The sequence below is a fragment of the Loxodonta africana genome, chromosome 23, assembly GCF_030014295.1.
Source record: "Loxodonta africana isolate mLoxAfr1 chromosome 23, mLoxAfr1.hap2, whole genome shotgun sequence".
NCBI classification, from domain to species: domain Eukaryota; kingdom Metazoa; phylum Chordata; class Mammalia; order Proboscidea; family Elephantidae; genus Loxodonta; species Loxodonta africana.
In genome coordinates this window covers 60,457,379-60,483,064 of record NC_087364.1, presented here as the reverse complement: position 1 = coordinate 60,483,064, position 25,686 = coordinate 60,457,379, and the positions used below count along the sequence as shown (strand labels likewise).

The following is a 25,686-nucleotide window of genomic DNA, read 5'->3' as shown; positions in this document are numbered from 1 at the left end:
CATAAACGTGACTTCTTATTCTAGCTCACTGAGGAAGAAAGAGGCGTACGGGGTATGATGTGAGAGAACGAATACTGCAACTTCAAATTCTCCTCACCGAGAAGAATCCTTCCTTAGGACTACCTTCTCCAAACCAGGAAAACTAGAAAGAAAACCTTAGGACTGACCCCTGCCCCTAACAACTGCCACCACTACTGCCACTGTTTTTTCCTTTATTCTGACGTGGAAACCCTGGTGGTGCTGTGGTTAAGAACTCCGGTTGCAGTTTGAATCCACCAGGCGCTCCTCAGAAACCCTATGGGGCAGTTTTACTCTGTCCTATGGGGTCGCTATGAGTCGGAATCCACTTGACAGCAACAGGTTTTTCAATGTGGGTGTTCGTATGGATGCGGGTGAGGGTATGAGAATGGGAGAAGGAAGGAAGAGAGGCTTGGAAACAGAGATAAGGAGAAAGAGAGGTAGATATTGAGAATATTTCTGTCATTATGACGATTCATAAATTGTTAGCATCAATGATATGCAGCAAATGTCACACAGCTAATTAATACAAAATAATCTCTGTTGTAGAACCTAAATGGATCCTTTCAAAGATTAAAAAAAAGATAAATCTGTTTATTCACAGGAGAGGGATACAAGCTTGATATCAAATCATGAAATCCAATTGTCATGATTTGGTTTCTAATGTGTTTAGAACTGACACTATCCCATCATTATAGAAGGCAAATTAGCTGGTGAGTTTACACAATCAAAACCTTGCTCTGCCATTCTAATTAAGCTTCATTTATGTTTCTTGCTTTTAGTCATTCATTCTATAGGCATATTAAGACAGAAATAACACAGCATGAACGATGCAAAAAATAAATAACAACTCAGATGGAAAGAATAAATGGTACTAATAAAAAACAACATTCCAGAATGAATGTATTTATAGAGTATAGAAAAGTACTAAATACAGTACCTACATTAGGAGGGGTCAAATCTGCATTTCACAAAGCAAAACAGGAAAGTGTTATAAATTATGAGACAGGTAATGACAGCCCCCACACAAGTAATGAATACTGTAGTTTTTTTCATGTACACTGAAAGTATCAAAAAGAGAACAATACTAGAGTCAAACTGTAGCTTTTAAAGAAGAAAAAAGCTCCAAACAAAAAAATTTTTTTTCCCCAATAGACAATCCATTGTCCAAATCAATGGTGGAGTTACTGTTATGTGGTCACTTAAGGGAACACTTCGAACGCATCATAGTTTTCACTAAGCTCTTATAGGGAAATGACAGATAAGTGAGATTTACCCCAGCATTCTCTTTTAACCAAAACCAACATCCACTTTCCGTAATTTGAGCCTTTTAATGGACGCACACGTCTACACACACTAAGGTCCATCTTCCACCACAGTCCCCTACCTCTGACAGTGAAGAAGGACAGTGCCACAAGAGGATAAATACAGTGAGCCAAGTTAAGGCAGAAAGAACTTACCTTCCAATAAATTTATATCGATGTCATTATTATCAGGCTTGCGGAGGCTTGGGTATGTGTTAAACAGATTAGCTACAAAAGCTAAGTTAAGTTTAGGATTGCCCGAAACCACATCCGCAGGAGTAACAAACTGTCTGCAGCCCAGTTTATCTGCTTGTTGAAGCATGAATTCAGCACGCTTCAGGTCATTTCTCTCCTAAACAATGAAATAAGACAAAAATAGTCAAAATCAAACTACTTTTCTGGAAATATGTCAGATAATAGCTCAAAATTAGGTCAGAAATGTGCTGGAATTTCAAATCAATCTCCCCATTTCTTTTGTAAATGAATAAGGAGTCGTCTTGCTGGGATCACTGAGTCATTTTTCACCTTCATTCCAGAAATACTCAACAAAACTGTCAAATACTGTCTCGGTAAGTTCCTACTGGTCAAGACTATAAGTCATTTGTTCAAGGTCACCTGTTAGAGTGCCCTGTGTGGCTAAGAGGCTTAGTTGTCTCACCCATCCTACCCTAAGTGATATTTTCAGTAAAATACTAAATCAGAAGGAACAGCGCTTTTCACAATTGCAAAATCCTAGAAACAAAACAACATCTTATCCACAAGAGACAAGACGAATAAACTGTGATATATTCACACACTGACATGCGAAAACATGGGTGAATCTTAGCGATATAATAATGTGTTCAAAAATGAGTACTAGGAGTTTAAGCATGGCATGATAAGCTTGCTGTTAAGTTTTTAAAAAATTCAAGGAGCACACTTGGATGAAAGAAAACTATATAAAAAAGAATGTAAAAGAACAATGAACACAAGATTCAAGATGCTGATTACTACAATGGGGTAAGGAAGAAAGATGGGATAGGGAAGAGCTGTACAGCTAAATGTAAATTAATGTCAAGGTCTTAGCTTTCTTATTGAATTAAGGGTCCATATGGGCTTTTTAAAATTTCAGCAAAACAATACCACAAACAAAAAGTAAATTAAAAAAGGGGCACACATGGACTCATGCTGAAAGTATATAATGACCAAGAGTTATGATTTATTTAATTCAGAGCACCAGTGTTGCAAAAAAAAAACCAATGAAATCAAAGAAAGCGATAGGTTCAATGCTACTAAACAATGAAAAATTCCCAAGGTAGACATCAACAAATCACAATATGTAGACCTTATTTAGATCGTAATTCAAATATAAAAAGAAAATTTGACTTTTTTTTAAACAGTTGGAAATGTCAGTGCCAACTAGATATTATAGATTATTATTAATTTTTGAAGCTATGATAAGGTATTGTGGTTATATTTTAGAAGTTTTCATATTTTAGAAATACATAATTTATACTGAATATTTATAGATTATATTATATGATGTCTAGGATTTGCTTCAAAATAATACAGAAAAAAAGGGGGGGCGGAAATAGAGGTAGGTGATATGGGACAAAATTGATCACGAGGTGATAATTGTTGAACCTGGGAGATAATATATGGGAGTCAGTCTACTAAGTCCGTTCACACTTATAAATGCTTGAAATTTCCCATAATAAGTTTTTTTAAATTCTAATTTTTGATTGGAAATAATTTGCAAATTTTGCAATACTAATTTTCTGAGACATTTCATTGTAATAATGCGAAGTATAATTAATTAATACTGATTCACTCAAGTTGCCTTTAAAACCAAGCATCACAGATACTGTACTTTAAGTACCTAACAGATTTTCATACAAACTATAACCTGACCAAATTTTCAATGTTTAGATAGAACCAGTCTTGGTATTTACAACTTATGCTAAGAGAACAGGCTTCTTAAGAAATGTCTTTGGTGGGTCAAGATCTGTATCAGTCCTTCCTACATCATAAATGTTAGGAACTGCTTTTATTTTGTGTTATTTCCAAAAGTAATTTAGTAGAAACCAAAAAAAACCAAACCTGGTGCCATCGAGTCAGTTCCAACTGATGGCAACCCCACGTGCTACAGCAAAACTGAGTTCTATAGGGTTTTCTTGGCTGTAATCTTTATGGAAGCAGATTGCCAGGTATTTCTTCCAGGGTGGCACTGGATGGGTTCCAGCTGCCAACTCTTGGTTAATAGCCAGGAACAAACTGTTTGCACCACCCAGGACCTTAATTTGGTAGAACTGATAAAGTAATCAATTTCTTGGTACTCTAGTGACAGCTTGTTGCTCCCTTTCCTGGTGTACAGTGACCATCATCACCCTGGTGGCTTCTGGTTGTGTTAGACCAGAGAAACATGGATGTAGGGTTGATTCCACCCATATGCAAGGCCAGAATTCTTCAATCCCTTTCTTCAGTCATGACAGCCCAGTGGCTCAACATGGAGACTTGGAGCCTGGGGTATGGAAAAACTTTTTGACAAGCAAAAGGCCAAGCTTTAATGAAGGGTCAAGGATTCTGCCAGAGAATGCTGCCTGTACAAAACTGCATTCTAAAAACTGTACTTACGTTAAACCCTGACATGTCAATGTCAATGGAGGGTTCATCATCCCTGGAACCTTTAGGAGCAATCTGATTAAGCAGGTGAAAATAGGCTCTTGAATCCTTCAAGGAAAGAAATGAAACAGTATTTTTTAAATGAACAAAATCATCGTTGAATTTAGGAAAAAATTGCTCAGATTGAGGAAACTGCCCCCGTCTCAGAGAGAATGGACTAATAACATAATAGCTTTATTTTAATAACACAGAATTCCTTGTAGATCCCCAAACATATCGTGCTGTTTCACACCTCTGAGATTCTAGCAACGCTTTCCCCTACAACTGGAACACCCTTCCTCGCCTCTGGCATCAGGTAAGATTCAGGTCAGGCATAACCTCCTGGAAGCCTTCCCTGGTGTCTCTAGAATGAACTCTTCCATACTGCACAGCAGCCCATCGTCTCCATGGCTAACAGGCAGTGATCACACTATTAAACCATCCAGTGTAGCCATCTCCGAAGATGGCTATCATAATTTCTCCTTGTACATACATGCAGTTCGTCTTATCAAAATGCAGACTCAATTTCCCCTCCCTTTAAATTTGGGTTAGCCTTTTGATTTGCTTTGACTAATAGAAAGAAGGCAATGAAAGTGACCTTCTAAGATTTCCAAGCCCAGGCCTTAAGAGCTTCTGCTTCCTCCCTCTTGAAATTAGCCTCTACATAAGACGTCCAATGATCTGAGACCATCATGCTGTAAGGAAGCCCAAGCTAGCCATGTAGAGAGGCCTTGTGGAAGAGCACCAAGGCACCAGACATGTGGGTGATGTCTTTGTGCACCTTCTAGCCCAGCCCAACTGCCAGCTGAATGCAACTGAGTTAGTGATCACAGCCAAACCCATGTGAAGCAGAACCGCTCAAATAAATCATGTCAACCCACAGAATCATGAGAAACAACAAATTGTTGTTATTTTAAACCACTGAGTTTTGAGTGGTTTGTTAAGCAGTAACAAATAACTAAGTATCTATCTAGATGTCTGTCTCCCTCCATATTTGTTCAGCTTCTCAAGAGTTGTATCTATGTCTTACTGGTCTTTGCATCTTCCACGCCTAGCATTATGTCCCTCAGGAGGGGTTCAAAAAATGTCTGATGAACCGAATTTTAAAATAAGAGAGCCCCCAAAGTAAACTTTTAACAAAAGAAATACAGTATCACTTCAAAGAGAGATTGTCAACTAGGCCATTATGGCAAAAACATCACCTGACTCAAGGTGTTAACAAATTTAAAGATGGAATATAATTTAAAGGGAGCACCAATTGGCCTAGAAAAGAGCAGTGCCCATTGAGACACTGACCACGGGAGAGTTGTTGTTAGGCAGGTGTCAATGTCATAGTTCCGTTGTTAAGTCTCTCAGTGAGAAGTGATTCAAAGCTACTTTGGTTGAGAGATGTTCTTCAAGACTCCCTTTGTCTACTCATTCTGATTTCCATGTTCCTTCAGATAATTTGCATTCCTGTTAGCCAGTTACTGGTGAAGGGGGAGTAAGCTGGTTGAACAGGTCAAGCCCACAAGACCTTCTAGTCCAGCAAAGAGATGTAATTTTCAATCCTAGTAAACAGACTGGCATCCTCATTACAATGCAGCCTAACTGTGGCATATAAAATGGGAAAGACTACGTTGATCTCCCAGGTCTAGTACCTCCCTTCCTCTCACAGCCACCTGTATTTCTTATGAGAAACCACTAAATCAGTTTATGTTTTTTTTTTTTTTTAAAGATTATGTGACAATAATTGGGGAATCCACCCCTAAGGGAGAAATGTAAAATTTCATTTTCTATCTTAGGTGTCCTTGTGACTTAAAATTCAATTCAAATTTAAGTCTGAAACCCCTTAATTTTTTACATTCCACGTTCTTATTTCACTTCACAATTTTGAAGATTAAGATACAAACCTTAATGTCTTGGCTGAAGTTACTGATGGTACGCCATCCTGCATTGGTCAGATGGTAGTTCACCCATCGCAGCAGTAATTCCTCAGGAGAAAGCTTCATTAGCTCCTCTAGCTCCTCACCTTCATTGAGCAATGCAATCAGAGCTGAGGGGAAAACGCTGAAATGTAAGTTTCTTCCACAACAAGTATGCGTCAATGAAAAGTAAATATTCTTGGTGATCCTACCTTCATTTCTGGAAATCTCAATATCAGCAAAAAGACCAACTTTGATAATCTGCCACAGAAGCCCCAAGACCAAGTGAGGTTTTCCTTCTTTCAGGTCCTGTGCGCCAATGTTGACCACCGTGCAGCCAATGGCAGAGGCAGAATTCAGGGCAAGGTTTAAATTTTCCTGAATTGCAACAAAGAAAAATACATGTGAAGTCTTATCTACAAGTTGTGAAGGTAAGCAAGAATCAGTAGATTGCAAAAATTTTAGATTTTTTAAAATAAGTAATTTTATACAAGCAAAACCCCACCATTTTAACTACAACCTGTATATGCTAATGACTTCCAAGTCCATAGCTCCAGTCCATACCTCCCTAAACCCAAGCTCTATACCTATCTACTCACTTGGTTATGTCAACCTGATGTTCCACAAATACCTAGAACTCAATGTGTCCAAAACTGAAGCACTTCTCTCCACACTTCCCTGGTCTCTTATCCCCTGTCAACATCAGATTCTTCCTTCATTCTTTTGCCTTCTTTCTTCCTAAGCCAGAAACCTGTACAGAATACTTGCCTCCCACATGTAGTCACCAAATTTCTGTTATTTTCACCTTCTAAATACCTCTGGAAATTGTCAGAGCCTTTCTTCAATAATTTCCTAACTTCCATCCTAACACCCACCCCCCTTCAGCCTTACTCTCTCCATTCCGTCTTCTACAGTGTTCTGCTGCCAGCATTCTCAGTAAAGTATAAACCTGATCATGGAGTTTCTTTCAACGGTTCCCTATCACGCCCACCATCTCTCCCTCACTCACTCTGTTTTATGTACTTGGGGCCATTAAATTTACTGTTCCTCCTGCCTTGAACATTCTTCCCCAAAATATCCATAATTCCTTTAAGACTCTGCTCAAATGAGCCTTATCTGTGAAGCCTTCTCTGAGCATCTTATCCAAAATAGCAAGCATGCCCACAACCCCTGCTGCCATTTGCTGTCCTCTATTTTACTCCTTACCACTGTCTGACATATATTTTACTTGTTTATTGTTGCGGCTCTCCCAATTAGAGTGTAAGCTCTATGATGGTGGGGGCTTTGATCTATTCCCTGCTATTTTCCCACTGTCTAGAACATGGTATATGCTCAATAAATATTTATTGAATAAATGGTAAAGAGTGAATGGAAGGAAAGGAGAGGGTCAAGTCCAAATCCTTAGTACAGCAATCAGGGCCCTTACCCAGTCCTCACCAGGTCCCCCTTTCCCTCCTCCCTCACTGGAAGGCCCACCTTAAACCGAACTTCCAATTCTGAAATTCTGACCTTCCCTTCACACCTCCCATATGCAGTCAAAGCTTTGCCAGGTGATGTTTTCCCTTACTGCAATAAGCAACAAACTGAGCTCTGCCTTACCAACAGGCTGTGTTGGTGACATTTGGAGAAACAGCTTTTGCCACTAATTAGCTTTATACAAAAATGCTGGCTTTACAGGGATATCTAACTAGTAACTGGTTTAAAAACATGGTTGGAAGGAAGCTGCAACGTGCTTCTTCAAGTAAATGGCAGTTTCTACTTGGTAACTGCAACATTATTGTCCTACTGGTAAGGAGGAAACCAACCCCATTGCCGTCGAGTCGATTCTGACTCATAGCGACCTAAAGGACAGAGTAGAATTGCCCCATAGGGTTTCCAAGAAGTGGCTGGTGGATTTGAATTGCCGACCTTTTGATTAGCAGCTGAACGCTTAACCGCTGTGCCACCAGGACTCCAGGTAGGAAACAGGAAGGTTACTATTGTCTAAAGTCAATTCTAAAACATCTTAAGGACAAAAAGTAACAGGAGAGCCCCACAGAGAGGTTGCTCTCCAAGTCTGAGTACTGACACCTTTCCTGAGTGCCCAGAACTCCTTCCTGAAGACTTGTGTTTGTGGGCAAAGATAAGGCCAGCAGGGAGCCAGAAACAACTGAGACATGACAGAATGTGTTGTTCCTCCCTGTGTTTCCGTGCCCTAATCAGTAAAACAGCACACCTTACCTTACAGGGATTATCAACGAAAGCCATAAGCAAACATGGCAGTTTGTCTTGGATTAGCCATTCATTACCTCCCATCTTTTTTGTGCATCAAAGATCCAGTTGTGTCTCAGATCTAGCCCAATTCACCAGGTAGAAAGATTGATGCTGCTGTTCTGGATGGCTTCACATCTCCCTTCTATTTTGACTAAATCTTTACTAACAGTCTCAAATACGTACTGCAAGCTTTCTGTCCTTTAATTCATATCACTTTGCAAACTCCTTTGCCATAAAAGTTCAATTCCAGATGAATTCGCTTTTGTTAATGATTTTTAGAGGGTGGTGGCATAGTGGTTAAGAGCTACAGCTGCTAACCAAAAGGTTGGCAGTTCGAATCCACCAGGCGCTCCTTGGGAACCATATGGGGCAGTTCTACCCTGTCCTGTAGGGTCACTATGAGTCGGAATCCACTTGATGGCGATGGGTTTGGTTTGGGGTTTTGTTTTTTTTTATATTATAGTACTTTTATTGGGTCACTAAGAATAAAGACATGATTTATTATTCAGATGTCATTCTTATTTCATACTTTATCACTTTTACTCCATTTGATATGTCCAAATGAGATTTATAATGTTGTCCTTATTTAAACTGTAATTGTATGTAAGGTAAAATTAAAGCCATAGATAGTATATTTGAATATATATGGAAATATAAAGTCTATACAAATACACTTTTGTGTATGTGAGTATATGCATCATCCTGGATTTTTTTTACATATTACAGTGAACAGATTCAATGTCCTATAGCCACTCTTGTGTTAATTTCCTTAATTATTGGCCCTTAAGTCACTATTGGAAACCCTGGTGGCACAGTGGTTAAGAGCTACAGCTGCTAACCAAAAGGTCAGCAGTTTGATCCAACAGGTGCTCCTTGGAAACCATATGGGGCAGTTCAACTCTGTCCTATAGGGTTGCTATGAGTTGGAATCGACTCCATGGCAACGGGTTTTTTTTTTTTTTTTGTAAGTCACTAGCATTTGTTTTTCAGGGTCTTATTCATATAACTAATTTTTCTTTCAATAATGATAAGCAAAGCAATGCAGCTCAGTACTACACTGGGCAGAAGAGAGAGAAGAAAATCTCCAAGGCTGTAAATGAGTCCTGCTCTTAAATACTGGACCTGTCCATTTCTCTTGCTTTCATCGTTATTGTACTTCATTTTCATCCTTTTATCTTTCTCTTCTTTCATACGTCATCATACCACATGAACTTATATTTATAAGATGAAAAATGCATATCTTTACAATCTTTTGGAAATGAATGAGGCTTCTTCAGGATAAAGTTTCATGTGAAACTGGTAGTTTTCTAGCAGGCCTGTCCCCATAGCTCTAAAATTACTGCATAAACAGGACAGGTTTAACATCCACAGTAACACTTCACCACTTTCCAGAAGCCTCTCTTTCCTCATTCCACATTAGCATTCTCTTTCAGGCATCCTAGAGACCTAAACTATGACCCCTATTAATATTGAAGAGTGCTAATGTCTAAAAATAAAGTTGCACAATACTAAGCCCTTCATACCTATTCTGTAAAAAAAAAAAAAAACCAAACCTGTTGCTGTCAAGTCGATTCCGACCCATAGTGACCCTACACACTGTAGCTGTTGCAAAATCATTACAAATTTTTTTAATGTGCTACATACAAGTATTAAAAGTAAAACCAAACGATAAATTTATACAATAGTAAAAAAATCCTGTATTTGATCCATAGTGACCCTACACTGTAGCTGTTGCAGAACCATTACAAAATTTTATTTTTTAATGTGCTCCATACATGTATTAAAAGTAAAACCAAACGATAAATTTATACAATAGTAAAAAATCCTGTATTTCAGATTCAGTACCTTAAAAAACTGTATGACACGTACATGTATTCCAAAAATGTATGAATATGAATATTTTCCATAACCATGGATATCAGACAAAGCATCCTGGCACAATATGTGAAAGAAAATAATCTTCTAGCAATTGCAACGGGAAATAGGCTTTTTCAATAATGGTAGTTTCTGCTAGGGATATGCAATATTATTGGCCATTGGCGACTGGGGAACAAGAAGGCCATAAAGTTAACCTCTAATTCCATAGTTTTTAAGGATAACAGGAAATGGAGGCACTCGTTGGATAGTCCTTGGATAATCCTTCAGACTAACCATGCACCATTGTCCTAAGGACCTACCTTTACTCCTTGAAGACACTGAATGACATTAGCAAGATCAAGGACGGCACTTACAATGGAAATGAAGGAAATGGCAGTAGCTCAATTTTAATAGCTGCTGTAATGATCAGTACATTAAATACTTGCTATCACTACCAGTAATAGAGGCAGTATAGCATAGTGACTAAGGGGACAGGCTCTAGAGTTAGATACTTGGGATTGTATCCTGGCTATGCCACTGTGTAATCTCTCAGTGCCTCAGTTTCTTCATCTGTAAAACCGTGTATCTACCTTATAAGGCTGATGTGAGAGTCAGGGGGTAATTCACTTAGTGTGCTTAGAAGAGTGACTGGTACCTAGGAAGTGCTCAGTAAACATTAATACCCACTCTATCTAGAGATTTTGCAGGGGAAAGACCCTAACTATAAACTCCTGGACTTTAAAAAGGTGTGAACGGAGAAAGTGCCTACAGAAAAACCTAGAGCAAAAAGAATAGTTAAAAATTTGGGGAAATGGTTAAATACGTGGTAAACTATGCAGTCAGAATTCTATTTCAACCAATCCACGGGAACATAGGCATCAAACAAGTATTCATTTTACAGTAATATAATCTGAATACTATTACCTTAAATAACACCCAAAGTACTTTGAATTTTAATTTCATTCAATACAAAATGCAACTGAATTTTTATTTAACAAAAATGTAGTTTTTATAGGAAAAAAAAAATTATGTGAAGTCAAAGGTTTCATCTGGGCCCACATAACCATTCATAAAGGCCTTCGTTTCATAGTATAGTTACCCGATTCCTAGCAAAGGACAATTACTTACAGAAATAGTGAAAGGGGTGAGCTTTTTCTTATTAATGGCTCTTTCATCAATTGTGTCTGGTTCAGATAAGTTAATCATTTTGCTAAAGAGAAAACAGTAATAATTTAGTTTAAGGCTCCCAGAAATGCTTTTAGTTTATTTTTACAAGCAGCCAACATAGTTAAATTTTGAAAAGTTACAACAATCCACTTCTTTAAAATATTATACTGTAATTCACATCAGGAATTTAGTAAAAATATATACATGCAAGAAATATTTCCTATCATAAAATAAACCTGTCACTCACTGCAGGAGTAACTTTAGCATTTTCCTCCTAATTTTTTAAGTCCTGTATTTTCTTTTTGCGAGTCTTGCCTTTCTTTCATTTAATGATCATCAACATTCAGCAGCCTGGAATGTAAACAAACCAGCTCTCAAGAAGCCAGTTTCATGAAGTGGTATCAACACTGTTAAAATTACTGTCGTTGCCAAAAGATAAGGAACCACAGAATGTCTTTCAAAAATCTCAATAATTCAAACACTTTAAAAGAAATGAATATAAACTTTGTCTCTCTATTTTATAATATATTCTTTCTTTTAAAATAAAGACATACCCATTCAATTCATAATTGCAATTTTCTCCGAAGGTCAGAGAAACAGATTAGAGTTGGAAATGGAGGTCAAGATATACTTTATATGACGTAATGTTTGAAAATCTGATATCCTATATTCACTCGGGCAGGGTTTCTTCGTTTTGTTTTTTTAAGTAAAAACAGAGAGAAAAGACTGGAAGGAAATGTGCCAGGAAGTCAGTAATTGTTAATTATGGGCGGTAGGAATATTGGTGATGTGTATTCTCTTCTTCATAAATTTTCTGTATTTTTACAAACTTAAGTTAAAAAGACGCTTTGTGCAAAGAAGTTTGCTGGGACTGTACGTAGTTCAAACAACAAAGACAGAGATGTGCCCTTAAACCACTTACAATGTAGGGAGCAGAAACAGACCGCAAAGAGGCAAGACTAACACAAGGTTGAGTTAAAATATCATTTTCATTTAAGCACAAGCGAGGTATATTTTCCTTTTGTATTTCATGTTCCTGTCCCAGTCAATCATCTCGGCCCTCCCTTACCGGAAAGTGTAAAAAGAAAACCTGTGAACGTTAGAAAATGCATTGGATGAATAAATCAATAGTTTCCCGGCATTATTATGGAGATAGATGGAAAAAGGCACCAGAAAAATACAGGGCTGCCTCTGAAGAAAAATTTTGGAAAACATATACTAAGTACTTAATTTTCCATGTGATGTAAATGCTTCAAAATCAAAGTATTTGTTAACTAAATCCCAAAATACAATGAATTTGCTGAATTAGAGCTTTTGTGGAACGCTCATCAATGGAGACAATCAGAACACAGCTCACTTAACCCAGTGCTCAACTCACCAAAGAAGGATGCCATCTGCAAGTGATTTGAAAAGACTGTTATCGTTGGGATCCATGGGTATGAGATGCTTACAGTCAGGGTCATTCTCCAGAGCTTTGTTTATCCAGTTAACAAAAGCCACTTTTTCTTCCTCTGAAAACCAAGCATTTTGGTAAGCAAACCCCATTTCACAAACCCATCTCACTTCAGAAACATACTTTTCAATTTCTGCTCAAAGATAGTAAATATTACTACAACTCTAAAGAGGTTAAGACAAGGAGAAAGGGGAACTATTTTTTACTTTTTCATCTGACATATCAGGGGAGAGTAAGGCTTATATCTTAAATGAGCACAACAAATATTCAACTTGATTCTAAGCTCTTTCCAAGCGTGAATTGTTTGACAGCTAATGAATCAGAAGCAGACCATCAGAAGCCATATATATATTTTTTTTTAATAAGGAAAAAATAAATATCCAGCAATAATTTTCACTCCAAAAAAGGATTCAGAGAAGTCTGATTTGTGGCTTACAGCAGAAATACAGCATTCAATTAAGAGTTATTCAAATGCATAAAATAGTTCCATTTCTATGGAATTTCTATTCTAAGAAAATGGACACAAATCTGGGTACCAACACTGTGCTCAGCCACCTTCATTATTAACTTCTCAACACGTGGTGTTTAGGGTGGGTACTTTGATCTTTAGGCAGAAAATGTTGTTGGGCCATGCAGCAGGGAAAACAGGAAGGGCTTAAAGATGCTCTACTGCCTTATTATTATTTATCCTGCAAATATGCAAGTCGTTTAACAATATAAATCCTCAAAGTAAACGAGTTCCCTTTCCACCATTGGATAGCATATAGCAAGCTGGCCTTCTTCATTATTGCCTCAGTTCCTAGAATTAGATATTTTTCCTGTGGGCGTATTTAGCACTTACTCCCAATTTAGCCATCTCATACCCACACATATACAGAGTCAATAAAGATATAAATAGTTACTTATATTTCTTTTGTTTACATGTCATAATCTGCCTTCTTATCTTCTTGCCTCACCATACCTCCTCAGGGACTTTCAGTCCCTATGACCACCAGCAGCCCCTGGGTGGGTCAGTGGTAGAATTCTTGCCTGCCACACGGGAGGCCCGGGTTAGATTCCCAGACCATGCAGTCTACTGTCCCCTTTTGGGGACTCGACGGCAACGGGTTTGGTGGTACAGTGGTTAAGAACTTGGCTGCTAAACAAAAGGTTGGCAGTTGGAATCCACAAGCCGCTCTTTGGAGCCCCTATGGGGCACTCCTACTCTGTCCTTTAGGATTGCTCTGAGTCAAAATCGACTCAACAGCAATGGGTTTGTTTTGTTTTGTTGGTATGCTACGGTACCTGCTGTCAAGAGTTTCTAGTGTAATGTAAGACAAAGCAGCTATACAAATAAATACAACATCAGGGAAATACACATACCATACCATAAGTGGGATATACACAATGTTTTAAAGAAGTTAAAGAAAGAATCACTTCTGGTTAGAGGAGGTACTATGTGAAAGACAGGTTTTCAATAGGTAAAGATGGGGAGGGAAACGGAAGATTTTCCAAGTATAGGAACCAGCAATGAGACACCACTTCACAATCATTAGGATGGCTCTAATCAAAAAGAAGGCAAGCATTGGTAAGGATGCAGAAAAATTACAACTCTTACACATTGCTCATGGGATTGTAAAATGGTGCGGTCAATTTCGAAAACAGTTTAGGAGTTCCTCAAAGAGTTAAACATATGGTTACCATTTCACCTGTCAATTCTACTTCTAAGTATAAACCCAACCCAAAACCAAACCCAGTGCTGTCGAGTCGATTCCGACTCATAGCAACCCTATAGGACAGAGTAGAACTGCCCCATAGAGTTTCCAAGGAGCGCCTGGCAGATTTGAACTGCTGACCATTTGGTTAGCAGCTGCAGCACTTAACCACTACGCCACCAGGGTTTCCCTTCCAGGTATATAACTAAAAAAATTCAAAATGTGTCCACACAAAAATTTTTACACAAATGTTCATATCAGCATTATTCATAATAACCAAAAAGTGGAAACAACCCAAATGTTCATCAGCTGATGAATGGATAAATGTAATTTATCTATACAATGGCATATTATTTGGCAACAGAAAGGAATGAAGTACTGATAGATGCTACAACATGGATGAACCTTGAAAACATTATGCTAAGTGAAAGAACCCAGTCAAGTGAAGGAAAAGTCACACACTATATGACTCAATTTATAAGAGGTTTCCAGGATAAGCAAATTCATAGAAATGGAAGTAAATCAGTGGTTGCCTGAGCTGGGAAGAGTGGAGTATGCAGAATGACTGCTAACGGGTATATAGTTTTCCATTAGGGTGTTGAAAATATTCTGAAATAAGATGGTGATGATAGTTGTACAACTCTGTGAATATGCTAAAAACCACAGCACTGTACACTTTAAAAGGATGAACTTTATGGAGTGTGAATTAAATCTCACTAAAGCTATTTTTTCTGAAAGCTATTTAATGTTCCATCTCTTGTTCTACGTAACAACTACATGGATGTATTCACATGTAAAAATTCATCAAACCATATCCTTAAGATGAGTGTACTTTATACACTTTACTATGTACATCTTATACCTCGATGAACAAGTCTTAAAAAAAAAATTCTATAGTGATAAACCAAAAAACCAAACCCACTGCTGTCGAGTCGATTCCAAGTCATTGGGACCCTAGAGGACAGAGTACAACTGCCCCCATAAGGTTCCCGAGGCTGAAATATTTACAGAAGTAGACTGCCACATCTTTCCCCAATAGAGTGGCTGGTGGGTTCGAACTGCCAACCTTTCAGTTAGCAGCTGAGTGCTTATCCAACTGCACTACTAGGGCTCCTTTATTCGATGGTGATAAAAGTCAGACCAGTAGTTACCTCTGGGGAGGACTGGGAAGGGGCATGAGGGAGCCATTCGTGGTAATGGAAATGGTCTATATCTTGATCTGGTTGGCAGCTACATGGATACGACTACGTAGGTGTATGCTGCTGGTTTCCGTCAAGTTGATTCTGACTCCTTGAGACCCCATGTGTGTCAGACAGAGTAGACCTGTGCTCCACAGGGTTTTCAAGGTCATGGTCTTTAAGAAGCAGAGCACCAGGCCTGTCTTCTGAGGTGCCTCGGGGTTTGCTCAAACAGCCAACCTTTCAGCTAGTAGTCAGGCGTTTAACTGTTTATGCCACCCATTCATTCAGTTGTACATTTAAGATCACAGCCCTTTGCTGAATGTATGCTATACCTCAATTGAAAGGTTTTTTTTTTTTTTTAACAAAACGATTCCAGTAGAATAGACAGGCAGAAATGAATTAAGGGGTGAATTAAAAAAAAAAAAGGAGACAGCAGTTAAAGACCGCCATCCCTACCACTACTTCCTTAGGGAGGAAGGTTAAAGAAAAAAACAAAAAAAAGATACAATGGATGGTAGAAATCTGAGTGTGTCATTAGAGGAAAATCCGGTTAGAAAGAGAATCAAGAGCATGACAGATTCCGAAGAAAGGCGGGGGTGGGACAGGTGGGAATTACAGGATGTTTCTGTCAAAAATTTAAAAAGCACACTGCTCTTTATATTCACGTGAACAAAAGGAACTTGCCAAAGGTTCTTAGACATCTAGACCCTGAGAACTTGACTTAACGTGAGGCAAGCCACCTCCTCCTAAGAGTTTGTGTGACTCTAGATTTCCCACTGGGCAACAAGCCAGTGCTTCTATCAGATAAAGCAAATCAAGTGCTGTGCTCTCTAGTCACTTTGTTGATAAAAGATGAGTCAGGTATCTCAGCTCCTGGAAAGTGGGAAAGTCCTTACACTAAGCCTCTTCACCACTCCCAGAGTGGATCTGTTATGGATAGAATTATGTCCCCCCAAAATATGTGCTATAAATCCTAACCTCTGCCTGTAGTTATAATCCCATTTTTGAATGGGTTGTTTTCATGTTAATGAGGTAAGATTAAGTTATGTCAATGAGGATTAGATTATGTTTATTATATTAATGAGGCAGGATTAGGGTGTATCTTGAGTTAATCTCTTTTGAGATATAAAAGAGATTAAACAAGCAAGCAAGGGAAGCAGAGATAGGGGAAGAGCAATGCCAGGCTACGTGAAGATCACCAAGGAGCAGAAGCTCAAAGAGACAAGGACCTTCCTCAGAGCTGACAGAGAGAAAGGTTTCCCCTAGAGCTGGCACCCTGAATTCAGACTTCTAGCCTCCTAAACTGTGAGAAAATAAATTTCTGTTTGTTAAAAGCAACCCATTATTGTTATTTCTGTTATAGCAACACTAGATAACTAAAACAAGGTCAAAAGTAAAGTCACCTCACCAGTCAGGATGGGAAATCCATTCCAAGGTCATTATTAAACACAGCCAATGCTGATTGATAAATGACTTCCATTTTGTTGTTTCTAATCTCTGTGATACACACTGTACCTGACACATAGTAAGAGCTCACTGATTTCAATGACTCTAGGATTTTCATTTTGGTTATCTCTGAAATTTGTTGTTGTTGTTCTTGTTGTTGTTAGGTGCCTGTCAGGTTAAGTTCTGACTCATAGCGACCCTATGTACAACAGTCCGAAACACTGCCCGGTCCTGCACCATCCTCACAATCATTGTTATGCTTAAGCCCATTGTTGCAGCCACTGTGTCAATCTGTCTTGTTGAGGGTCTTCTCTTTCTCACTGACCCGCTACTAAAATTTAGATACATTTCAAATTTGATGACATGTTATAATTTGGTTTGCAGTACTTTTTCCCCCCGATGGTACACAAAATACTGGTATAGATTATATTGAATGGCATCTTAGACTTGATGAAATATGGTATTTGTTTAATGAATCCATGACCAAAAGATCAAATTTCAAGTAGTAGGTTACCTGAATAAGAATGCTGTGTGCCCTCACTGGAAATCGATGACGTCCCTCCAATAGCAGTAATACCTTCCCTCTTGTTAATTATTTTCCGGAACGTTTTGCTGATGTCCTTGCTTTTTAATTCTTGCATTAGCTGGAATGGGATATAAATAAAGTTGAGCCTGGATCAGGGAATCATAAAGAATCTTACAACATGGTTTATTTGGAACGGCATGAAAATAAATACTAATCAGTTGTTCTTAAGGGACTTAATTGCTTTTGTACCCAGATAACTAGTGTCATTTTACCAATAACACAAAACTGACAAGTGCTTGCCCCCCACAACCACTAAAACAAATTTTGTCATAACTGAGTTTAAACGGAACACGCTGAAATTATTCCTGACTTGCCAGGATCTTTTATGATACAAACCTAAGCTGACTACGTGATAAAAGAATGCCGTAGTGAAAACATTTTCCTGTCTGAACATCTCAAATGCATACTCTTTAAAGGAAACAAGTCACCTCTTATAGGAACTAACATGGGCTTACAGTTGCTCTCTTACCAAACTCTCTAGAAACAGGCGAGACTGAATTCAGCTAGTTCTCCATGAAGCAGCCAGAAGGATTTTTTTAAATCCAGATCTGACCATGTCACTTCATACTCTCTTCCTCCCACTTCACTGGCTCCTCATTGCTCTCGGGTTGCTATGAGTCGGGGTCGACTCGACGACGGGTTTGATTTGGTTTTGGTATTCGTATAAACATGACCTGGCCCCAACTTGCTTCTCCCACATATTTCTTACTCTTCCTATCTCATCTCCATCTACACTAACCTGAGAATCACACCCACAGCCACTGGGCCCTGTGGCATATGCTGTCTCCTGTGTCTGCCTAGCACATTTTTCATCTCCCCCACTGCATCCCCCTTTAACTCTCTAACATTATTCTTCAGATCTTACTTAGCTCAGCCTTCCCTTTCCTGAGTCCCTCAGCCTCCCTGCCAACTTCAATTCCTTCTACTACAAACTCTTGAGGGGCTATAGCAATTATCACAGTGTTACCTTTTATTTATTCATGTGATTCTGTCTTCCCCGCCATATATAAATTCCACAAAATCAGGGACTATATCTCTTTTTGCTTACCATGTTACTTACAGTGCCTAGCAGAGTTCCTGGCAAGAGAGATGCTCAAATATTTAATAAATGAGAAATGTAAAACCAGGTAATTTGTATTTCATAAGTATTTAATTATATTAATGGTTATATTTTCATATGAAAAACATAGTCATGGTGGATTTGATGGAAGAAAACAACAGCCCTTGTTCAACTGCCCGTCAGCTATGGCAACTTACCCAAGTCATCTCTCTTGGCCTGAAGGGCTTGAAATACATGATAGTTCTACAATCTGTTTTTCTTTTATTGATCGAGTCATATTATTTTTCACCTTGTTCAGTTACGTGAGCCTAGAGTTAGTTTAACAATGAAACAAAGCTACCATAGTTAGCATCAAAATTCACCTGGTGGCACCTTCTGAAACTGAAGATACTCTTTACCAAAGGAAATAACGACTTTCTAGAAAGTACATCTTCCATACCTTAGCTACTTCAGTTATAGCATATATTCCATTTTTCAAGGCCAGTTATAAAGACTTCTAAGTTGTTTTTACCTTTGTGGTGAGGTCTTAAAATACTCTGTATACAGAGATGCTCAATATGCATTATATTCAACTCTAGTTATACTGGGCAGGTACCACTGTGAGTTAAGCCTGACTTCCATTCTGATGATTTGAGAGTGACTTTTTTCCTTTGTTTTATGAATCGTTTGTGGAAATCATTATTGTTATATTTATTATTATTATCATCATCATTTTAAAGCAGTCCTTTTTCTGGTTTCTGCCACCTGATTTAACCAAAGCAAACAAGGACATCACTGAAACTCTGTTTGAAGCAAAGTGATCAGTAGCCAGGAGAGGCTTAGATTACTTACTGACACAAACTCTTCAAAGCTGATTCTGCCATCTTTGCTGCTGTCAGCAACTGCTATGATTTTCTCCACAATCTCGCGCACCTTGTAGCCAGGCAGAGGGAGACTTGCTTCTTTAAACAGGTCCTGAAGTTCATAGTCACTGACATACCCACTGTTGTCAATATCTGTAAAGACAGGTTATGAGCTGTCAAATATCACATGTTCTCTTTGTTAAAGTTTTACGCTCAGAAGGTGGTTGGGGGTATTCACAGCCATACAGAACCTTTCCTGTTTGTTTCAGAGGTAGGACATCTCTTCTGCACCTGAACTATACACAGTATGCCATACACTTGAATGAAAAACTCCTATTTAAATGGAGTCTATGCTCCTAGATTTAGGGACACCATATATATTTTAATTGCACAGTGTGAACATTGCTCTGACAGAAAACCCAGGTTTAGCGATAACTAAGTTTCAAAGAGCTAAGTATGGGGAAGTGTCAGATATCTAGAAGAAATATATCAGCCATGGTCAAGAGGGAGCACCCACCCAGACTTTAACTGCTTTGTGATAATTTACAAAATGGATCTGCTGGCCTCATGTTCCATATAAAATATGTGCATCATGAGAAATACACAGGAGGCATTTCTGTTCTATATTTCATTTAATGGCAGGTCTGTTTCATTCATCAATAATTCACTGCTTCTTCATTATGTATTTATGATACCATCATGTAAGCTGAATCATGTTTGATGTCATTTAGAGATTAGGTGTTCGAGAAATAATTTCACACCTATATTTGGGCTTTTGGAAACAGCTTTCCAGGAGTTTTCACATCATCAGTGAGGTGCCCTTCCCTAGGCTTTCCCTAAAGACGGAGTATCATTTCTTCACACACAACAAAGGCAACACAAAACACTTCTTCCCAGAGTTGGCAAGAGAGCTGTGGATGGTTTTGTTAGTTGCCTGGATCCACCTTGTATAGGCTCCCTTTGCTCCTCTGGTAGCGGTCACTTTGTTTCCTGTATTTCTTTTTCCTCTCAGTAGAAGAGCAGTCATCATTATCACTGAATTAATAATAAGAACAGTAACTTTTCTTGTGAGCTCCATGTGCAAATTTTAGAACTAATTCTGTTCTGAACTATGGAAATTTTCTCACCGAGAATCCACTATTAACCAAAATATTGCTACATTCTCAAAAGTCAGCTAGGAAGCTAAATTGTTTGATATTGTAATAACAATATTGCTTTCTTTGAATTTAGAACAAAATCTCATTATCAGTATATTACCAATTCAGAACCTTTTTCCATAATTCTGAAATAGATGAGGCTGGCTTACTTCTTCCATAACAGCACTGTGGTAGGGTGTGTTCAAAAATAAACAAGATTGAGGGGAGTTATTTACCTGCTAACCATCATGGTAAAATGCCATGAATGGTTAAGAGCTAGAACTCTAAAAACAGAAAGATCTGGGTGCTTAAATACCAACTCCGCCTCCTTATGATCTCTCTGGTTTAGGTGTGACATGACAAAAAATAACAGACATCATTTAATGAGCATATATTCTATGCCAAGTACTGGGTTAAGAACTTGACTTACCTGATCGCATAAAATTCTTACAATTTTGAGGCACTTACAAATACCACTTTCATTTTAAAGATAGAAAATCAAGTCTCAGGTTATATAACTATCCCAAGGTTATAGTTTAAAAAAGAAACAAGACTGAGAAATATTTTAACCCCTCAATTCTTCCCAGTGACCCCAAAGTATCCCATAAGTAAGTATTCCATAGTTAAGGTTATCAGGGCGTGTCCCTCTGCCTCTGACAAGTTACTTTGCACAGATTGGCAGAAGGCTTCTTGAGTTCACAGTAGCAGTTTATCTTGTAAAAAATTCTGCTAGTGTTAGCACTTCCCTCACACAGAGGACATTTTCTCACTCTCAGAATTGGTCCATCAATCATTTATTCAAAATATCATTAAATAAATATTGTAAGATTTTATGTCCATAAGTCATAAAGATTGAAGTTGGTGCGCTAAACAATGAAAACAGATTACTAATTCATTCATTCTACTGTGACCTAGCTACTAGCACTTTTATTCAGGCTACCAAATTGCATCTGTAAAACAAAATACCTAACAAAGAAACACATTTCCTCTGTTGCAACGCACAAAATACGCAGATTGTCCAATTTTTGTCTCGAAAAGACTCCAGTCAGTGTTCTGTTATGGCACTGCATACAATACTCTATAACATTTATTACTAAGAATAACTTTCTGAAAATCATACTATTTTCCTGTAATTCATGCTCTAGTGACCAATACTTACTCAGTCCCCAAAAGAAAGAAGAGGCCAAGGTGAAGGCACTCAAGATGAGCCCGATTCTATCACCCTGTAGACGGCATTTTGAAGGCTGGAGTTATTTTGAGAATGGTCGTGCAGGGGGAAGTGGAAGGATCCATAGGCTTGTAGAATTCATTTGACTTCATAGCAATGATTTGTACAAGTCATGAGTTTCCTGAGAGCTTTACCTTTTTGTGGAGGGCAGGGGGCTTTACTTTTTAAAACTTAAATCTTTTTTTCTTTGTATTGGTCTATAACTCATTCTGCATGGCATTTCATCCACATTACTTGCAGGTGTTATTCACTAGGTTTATGAGAAGTCTAAGCACAAGACACACCGTGATCCCTCTGTCCTCCCTGGTCTACCACTGGACTCTGTTTTTCGTGGAGTTATGTATCGCAGGAAAGAAGGAGCCTACTGAGGAAGGGGCAAGGGTGGTGATGTCACTGTCTGAGGTCTGTTCCCTGCGGTCACCTTTCACTGGGTTCACTTTCACTCCGTGCATCTTCAGACTAAAGCAAAAAGATGGTATGTATATTCTCTTTGTTTGCCACAGGCTACTTAAGAGCAAACTGCAGAACCATCAAGATCCTACACAGTACAGGGAAATTTGGGACAAATACCAAGCTGTCAAAATGATAATGTCACAATGGCAAAACAATGAATAGCTTTAAAAAGTAAAAGAAGGAAAACATATATATATGTGTCCTTTTAAAAACTACCAACATTTTAAAAATTACGTATGAGGGAAAAGAAAATTCAGACATATGGCATCTCGGAACAATACCAAGATTTTAAAAATCTATGGCCTGAAGTCAGAAAATGTTATTGCTAGGAACAGAGCCGTGAAGGCCAGAGTTCAGTTAACAAGGAAGTGTTTCTGTATTTTTTTCTCTATAATGAGGATACCATGTGAAGCATATTCAATTACACTGTCATTCATTAACCGGAATTACTCTCTCTAAAGAAATGATCAAAGAATTCAAAGTCCACTTTACCTAGAAATTCAAGCCAGTCTTGGCTTCTCTCTAAGGGATAAAAAAAAAAAGAGTTTAGGGAAACCTAGATAGAAAAAAAAGAATAAAGCTGTGGGGTAACTGAGAGGTGGTAGTAGCAATAAAAGGCCTGGTTCCATTCCTGGGAGTCTACCATCAAGAAAAATAGTAACATCCTATTTCATTCTCCTCAGGCATACCTATTTTATTAAATGCTTCCTGTAGCTCTTCCAGCTCCTCCCGAGAAATGGTGGTGGTGCTGTTTTCCATCTCTGGACAAGAAAGACTACCTTCAGGTCTTTACGTCTAGAAAAAGCAATGTTATAAAAAGAACATTAGCTCTTTGGAAGTATTTATCTCATCGATAAAAGGTACAGAGAAAGCTCATTCTTGAAAAGTCACCCAAGAGGTCTGAGTAACAAGGACAAGGACCAAAGAGCAGCGGGTCCTCCGGTTACATTCCCTCCCAAACAATAACTGAGACTCCATCAGGGGAGGCCACACCTGCTTTTCACACCCTGTGCTTTTGCAGGGCAGGGGCATTTCTCAGGAGCCTGCCTAATTATCATTTATATACCTCCTCCTCCTCCAACTGTACCAGTGAAATAAGCATTTCAAGTTCCAGGAAAGTGTAACACCGATAAATGTAATGAATGAGGTCAGAAAGGAACATTCGAAGACACAAACAATGTCCATAAAGAGGTACGTTAGCATATCCTCAACCTGGAACGGAGCTACTGGTTTCCATGTTCAGCTTTACAAGATTCAACCAGCATCACCTCCTTCCCCTGCCGTCTGCTGGGCCTTTCATACACAGAGCAGGCAAGACACACAAGAAAAGTATCTCATAAAACTAGAGGGTAAGAAAAGCAAGCAGGTAGTGTTCACTGTAGAAAATAACTGGTTTACCAAATGCCCAAAGCATAAAATTAAAATTACATACCCATAATCTTAGAACCTAGAAATATCAACTACTATCATTTTCGCGTCTATATCTTTCTGGTCTACTACTAAGTATATGTGCACTTTTTTTTTTGGAGGGGAGGGTGAAAATGTGAACATGCTATGTTATAACCTCTTTTATTTTTGTACCAATACATTGTAAATATATTTTCATGTTCTTCAACAACATAATGTCATAATTTAATTGATAAATCCCTTGTTTCAGGGTATTTGCATTGCTTCCAATTTTTTATTCTTATAAACAGTGCTGCAATGAATATCTCCGTGGATAATTCTTTGTACATATCCATGTTTATTTCTGTAAGATAAGCATCTAAAAGTCGAATTACTAGATTATAGGGTATGTACATTTTCAAGGCTTCTGATATGTAGCATTATAACTCTTATTTTGAAAATGACTTAGTGGTTTATCTATTCAGTGTAAAGCTAAAGATGAATATAAATCATGATGTATTACTCTCATTTACACCTCACTACAGCCAGTGTGTACTTCAGAAAAAAAGTGGAAACCAGTGCTTTTGAAGACAATAAGAAAACTAATAAAAAAAATTCTCATTTTTGTACATTTATATTTAATAGGAGATTCAATATCATCCTTAAACATTTCTAATTTTTCAGGGAAGTACATCTATTTTCAGAGTAAATTTAGTCAATGAAATTGATCACTAATAATTTTAATATCATATTAAACTGTGTGAAGCCCTCCTAAAGTAGGGCTCATTTCTCATCTGTGATCTGTATAGTTTGTTTGGGATTTTTGAAGTTCTTTCCAAATGACAGAATCCTATCTCTTACAACTATTCTGGGACCTGGTTCTAGTTAATTTCTACTTAAATTTTTTTCTGTTGTTTTTTATGATACCACTGCTCACTGGTTACTTCTACGCTATTAAAAAAAAAACAGCGCCGGAAGAGCTCACATCACTGGAGTGAAAACGGATAAACGGAATTCATCTCACTCCTTGGATGCAGTTTCTTACATCTTAGCATTAAATATTCATATTTTATTAAATTCTCACTTTTAGAAGGTTTTACTACATTTAAAATGACTTACAGGCTTATTGATTTTGTGTTGAAAGAGCTTAAACCAACCTCTTAGGACGTTTAAACGTAATTCCCTAAGTCTGCAAAACGTTAATTCTGTCTTTGAAGCTCTGTGGTCTTGACTAGCCTGAATATCCTTTCCAGCGTTCACAGTGGTTTCTATCCCTTGCCTCAAGTTTTAAAAATAGCAGTCCAATTTTAGCATTTTTCACTCCACAGAAAAGCTGCAAATTACCAGTCCTTGTGGTGTCCTGGCATTCCAAATGACACATACACTTGGGGTCCTATTCTTTTCTCATGCCTATTCAAGTCTGTCAATTGTTAGTTACATCAACTATTTTTACAGAAGAATATTTTTATTCTCCCATAATAGGCAAAGCCAACACATAAACTTATTGGAAAAGGAATTTACCCATACAATGTTATGTTTCTTGTTTTTAAAGCTTTGTTTTTACATTTCGTAAGTGTAAAGAACAGGCTTCAAGTCCTTTGATATTTAAATTAAACAACCAGGAAAACATAGAATGATATTCTAGATACACTCTTAAGAAAATAAAGCAAGGTGCAGAAAAGTAAGTATGCTTCCATTTGTGAAAGGGAGAAGGTTATGTCAGTTGTACGTTTATAAAACATTCCTGGAAAGATATAAGAAAATTATAACAGCGATTGCCTCTCTAGGGGGGCATCGGGCTGGAGGCAGAGGTAGAAGGCTTGCTTTTCATCTTATGCTTTTTGTATTCATTTTCCATACCACAAAAAAAAAAAAAAACTTAAAAACAAGAAATGCAATTATGGTAAAACAATGAAAAATAGATCAAACAAATACTACTTCTTTGAAAGTATACATTATGGATACGGGCAGATTATATTCTATACTCTAAAATCTATGTTCAATTTGAAATTAGGGCAGCTATGTTTTCTTATAAGGCGAAATATTACAATTAAAATAATTTATAGCTTTCTATAAAC

General features: G+C 37.9%; 1 protein-coding gene across 1 annotated transcript in view; it reads right to left on the bottom strand.

The window, feature by feature from the left end:
* The window catches only part of PLS1 (plastin 1), a 52,499-nt gene extending 28,965 nt beyond the window's left edge, over positions 1 to 23,534 (bottom strand). Inside the window, exons 1-8 of the mRNA XM_023555457.2 lie at positions 22,912 to 23,534; positions 19,395 to 19,558; positions 17,432 to 17,561; positions 12,522 to 12,654; positions 11,105 to 11,186; positions 5,855 to 6,244; positions 3,936 to 4,031; positions 1,479 to 1,674 (exon numbers count right to left, since the gene is read on the bottom strand). Of these exons, the coding sequence (XP_023411225.1) occupies positions 1,479 to 1,674; positions 3,936 to 4,031; positions 5,855 to 6,244; positions 11,105 to 11,186; positions 12,522 to 12,654; positions 17,432 to 17,561; positions 19,395 to 19,558; positions 22,912 to 22,981 (1,261 nt within the window). The 5' untranslated portion in view covers positions 22,982 to 23,534. The remainder of the gene's footprint in view (positions 1 to 1,478; positions 1,675 to 3,935; positions 4,032 to 5,854; positions 6,245 to 11,104; positions 11,187 to 12,521; positions 12,655 to 17,431; positions 17,562 to 19,394; positions 19,559 to 22,911) is intronic.
* Positions 23,535 to 25,686: the final 2,152 nt, after the last annotated feature.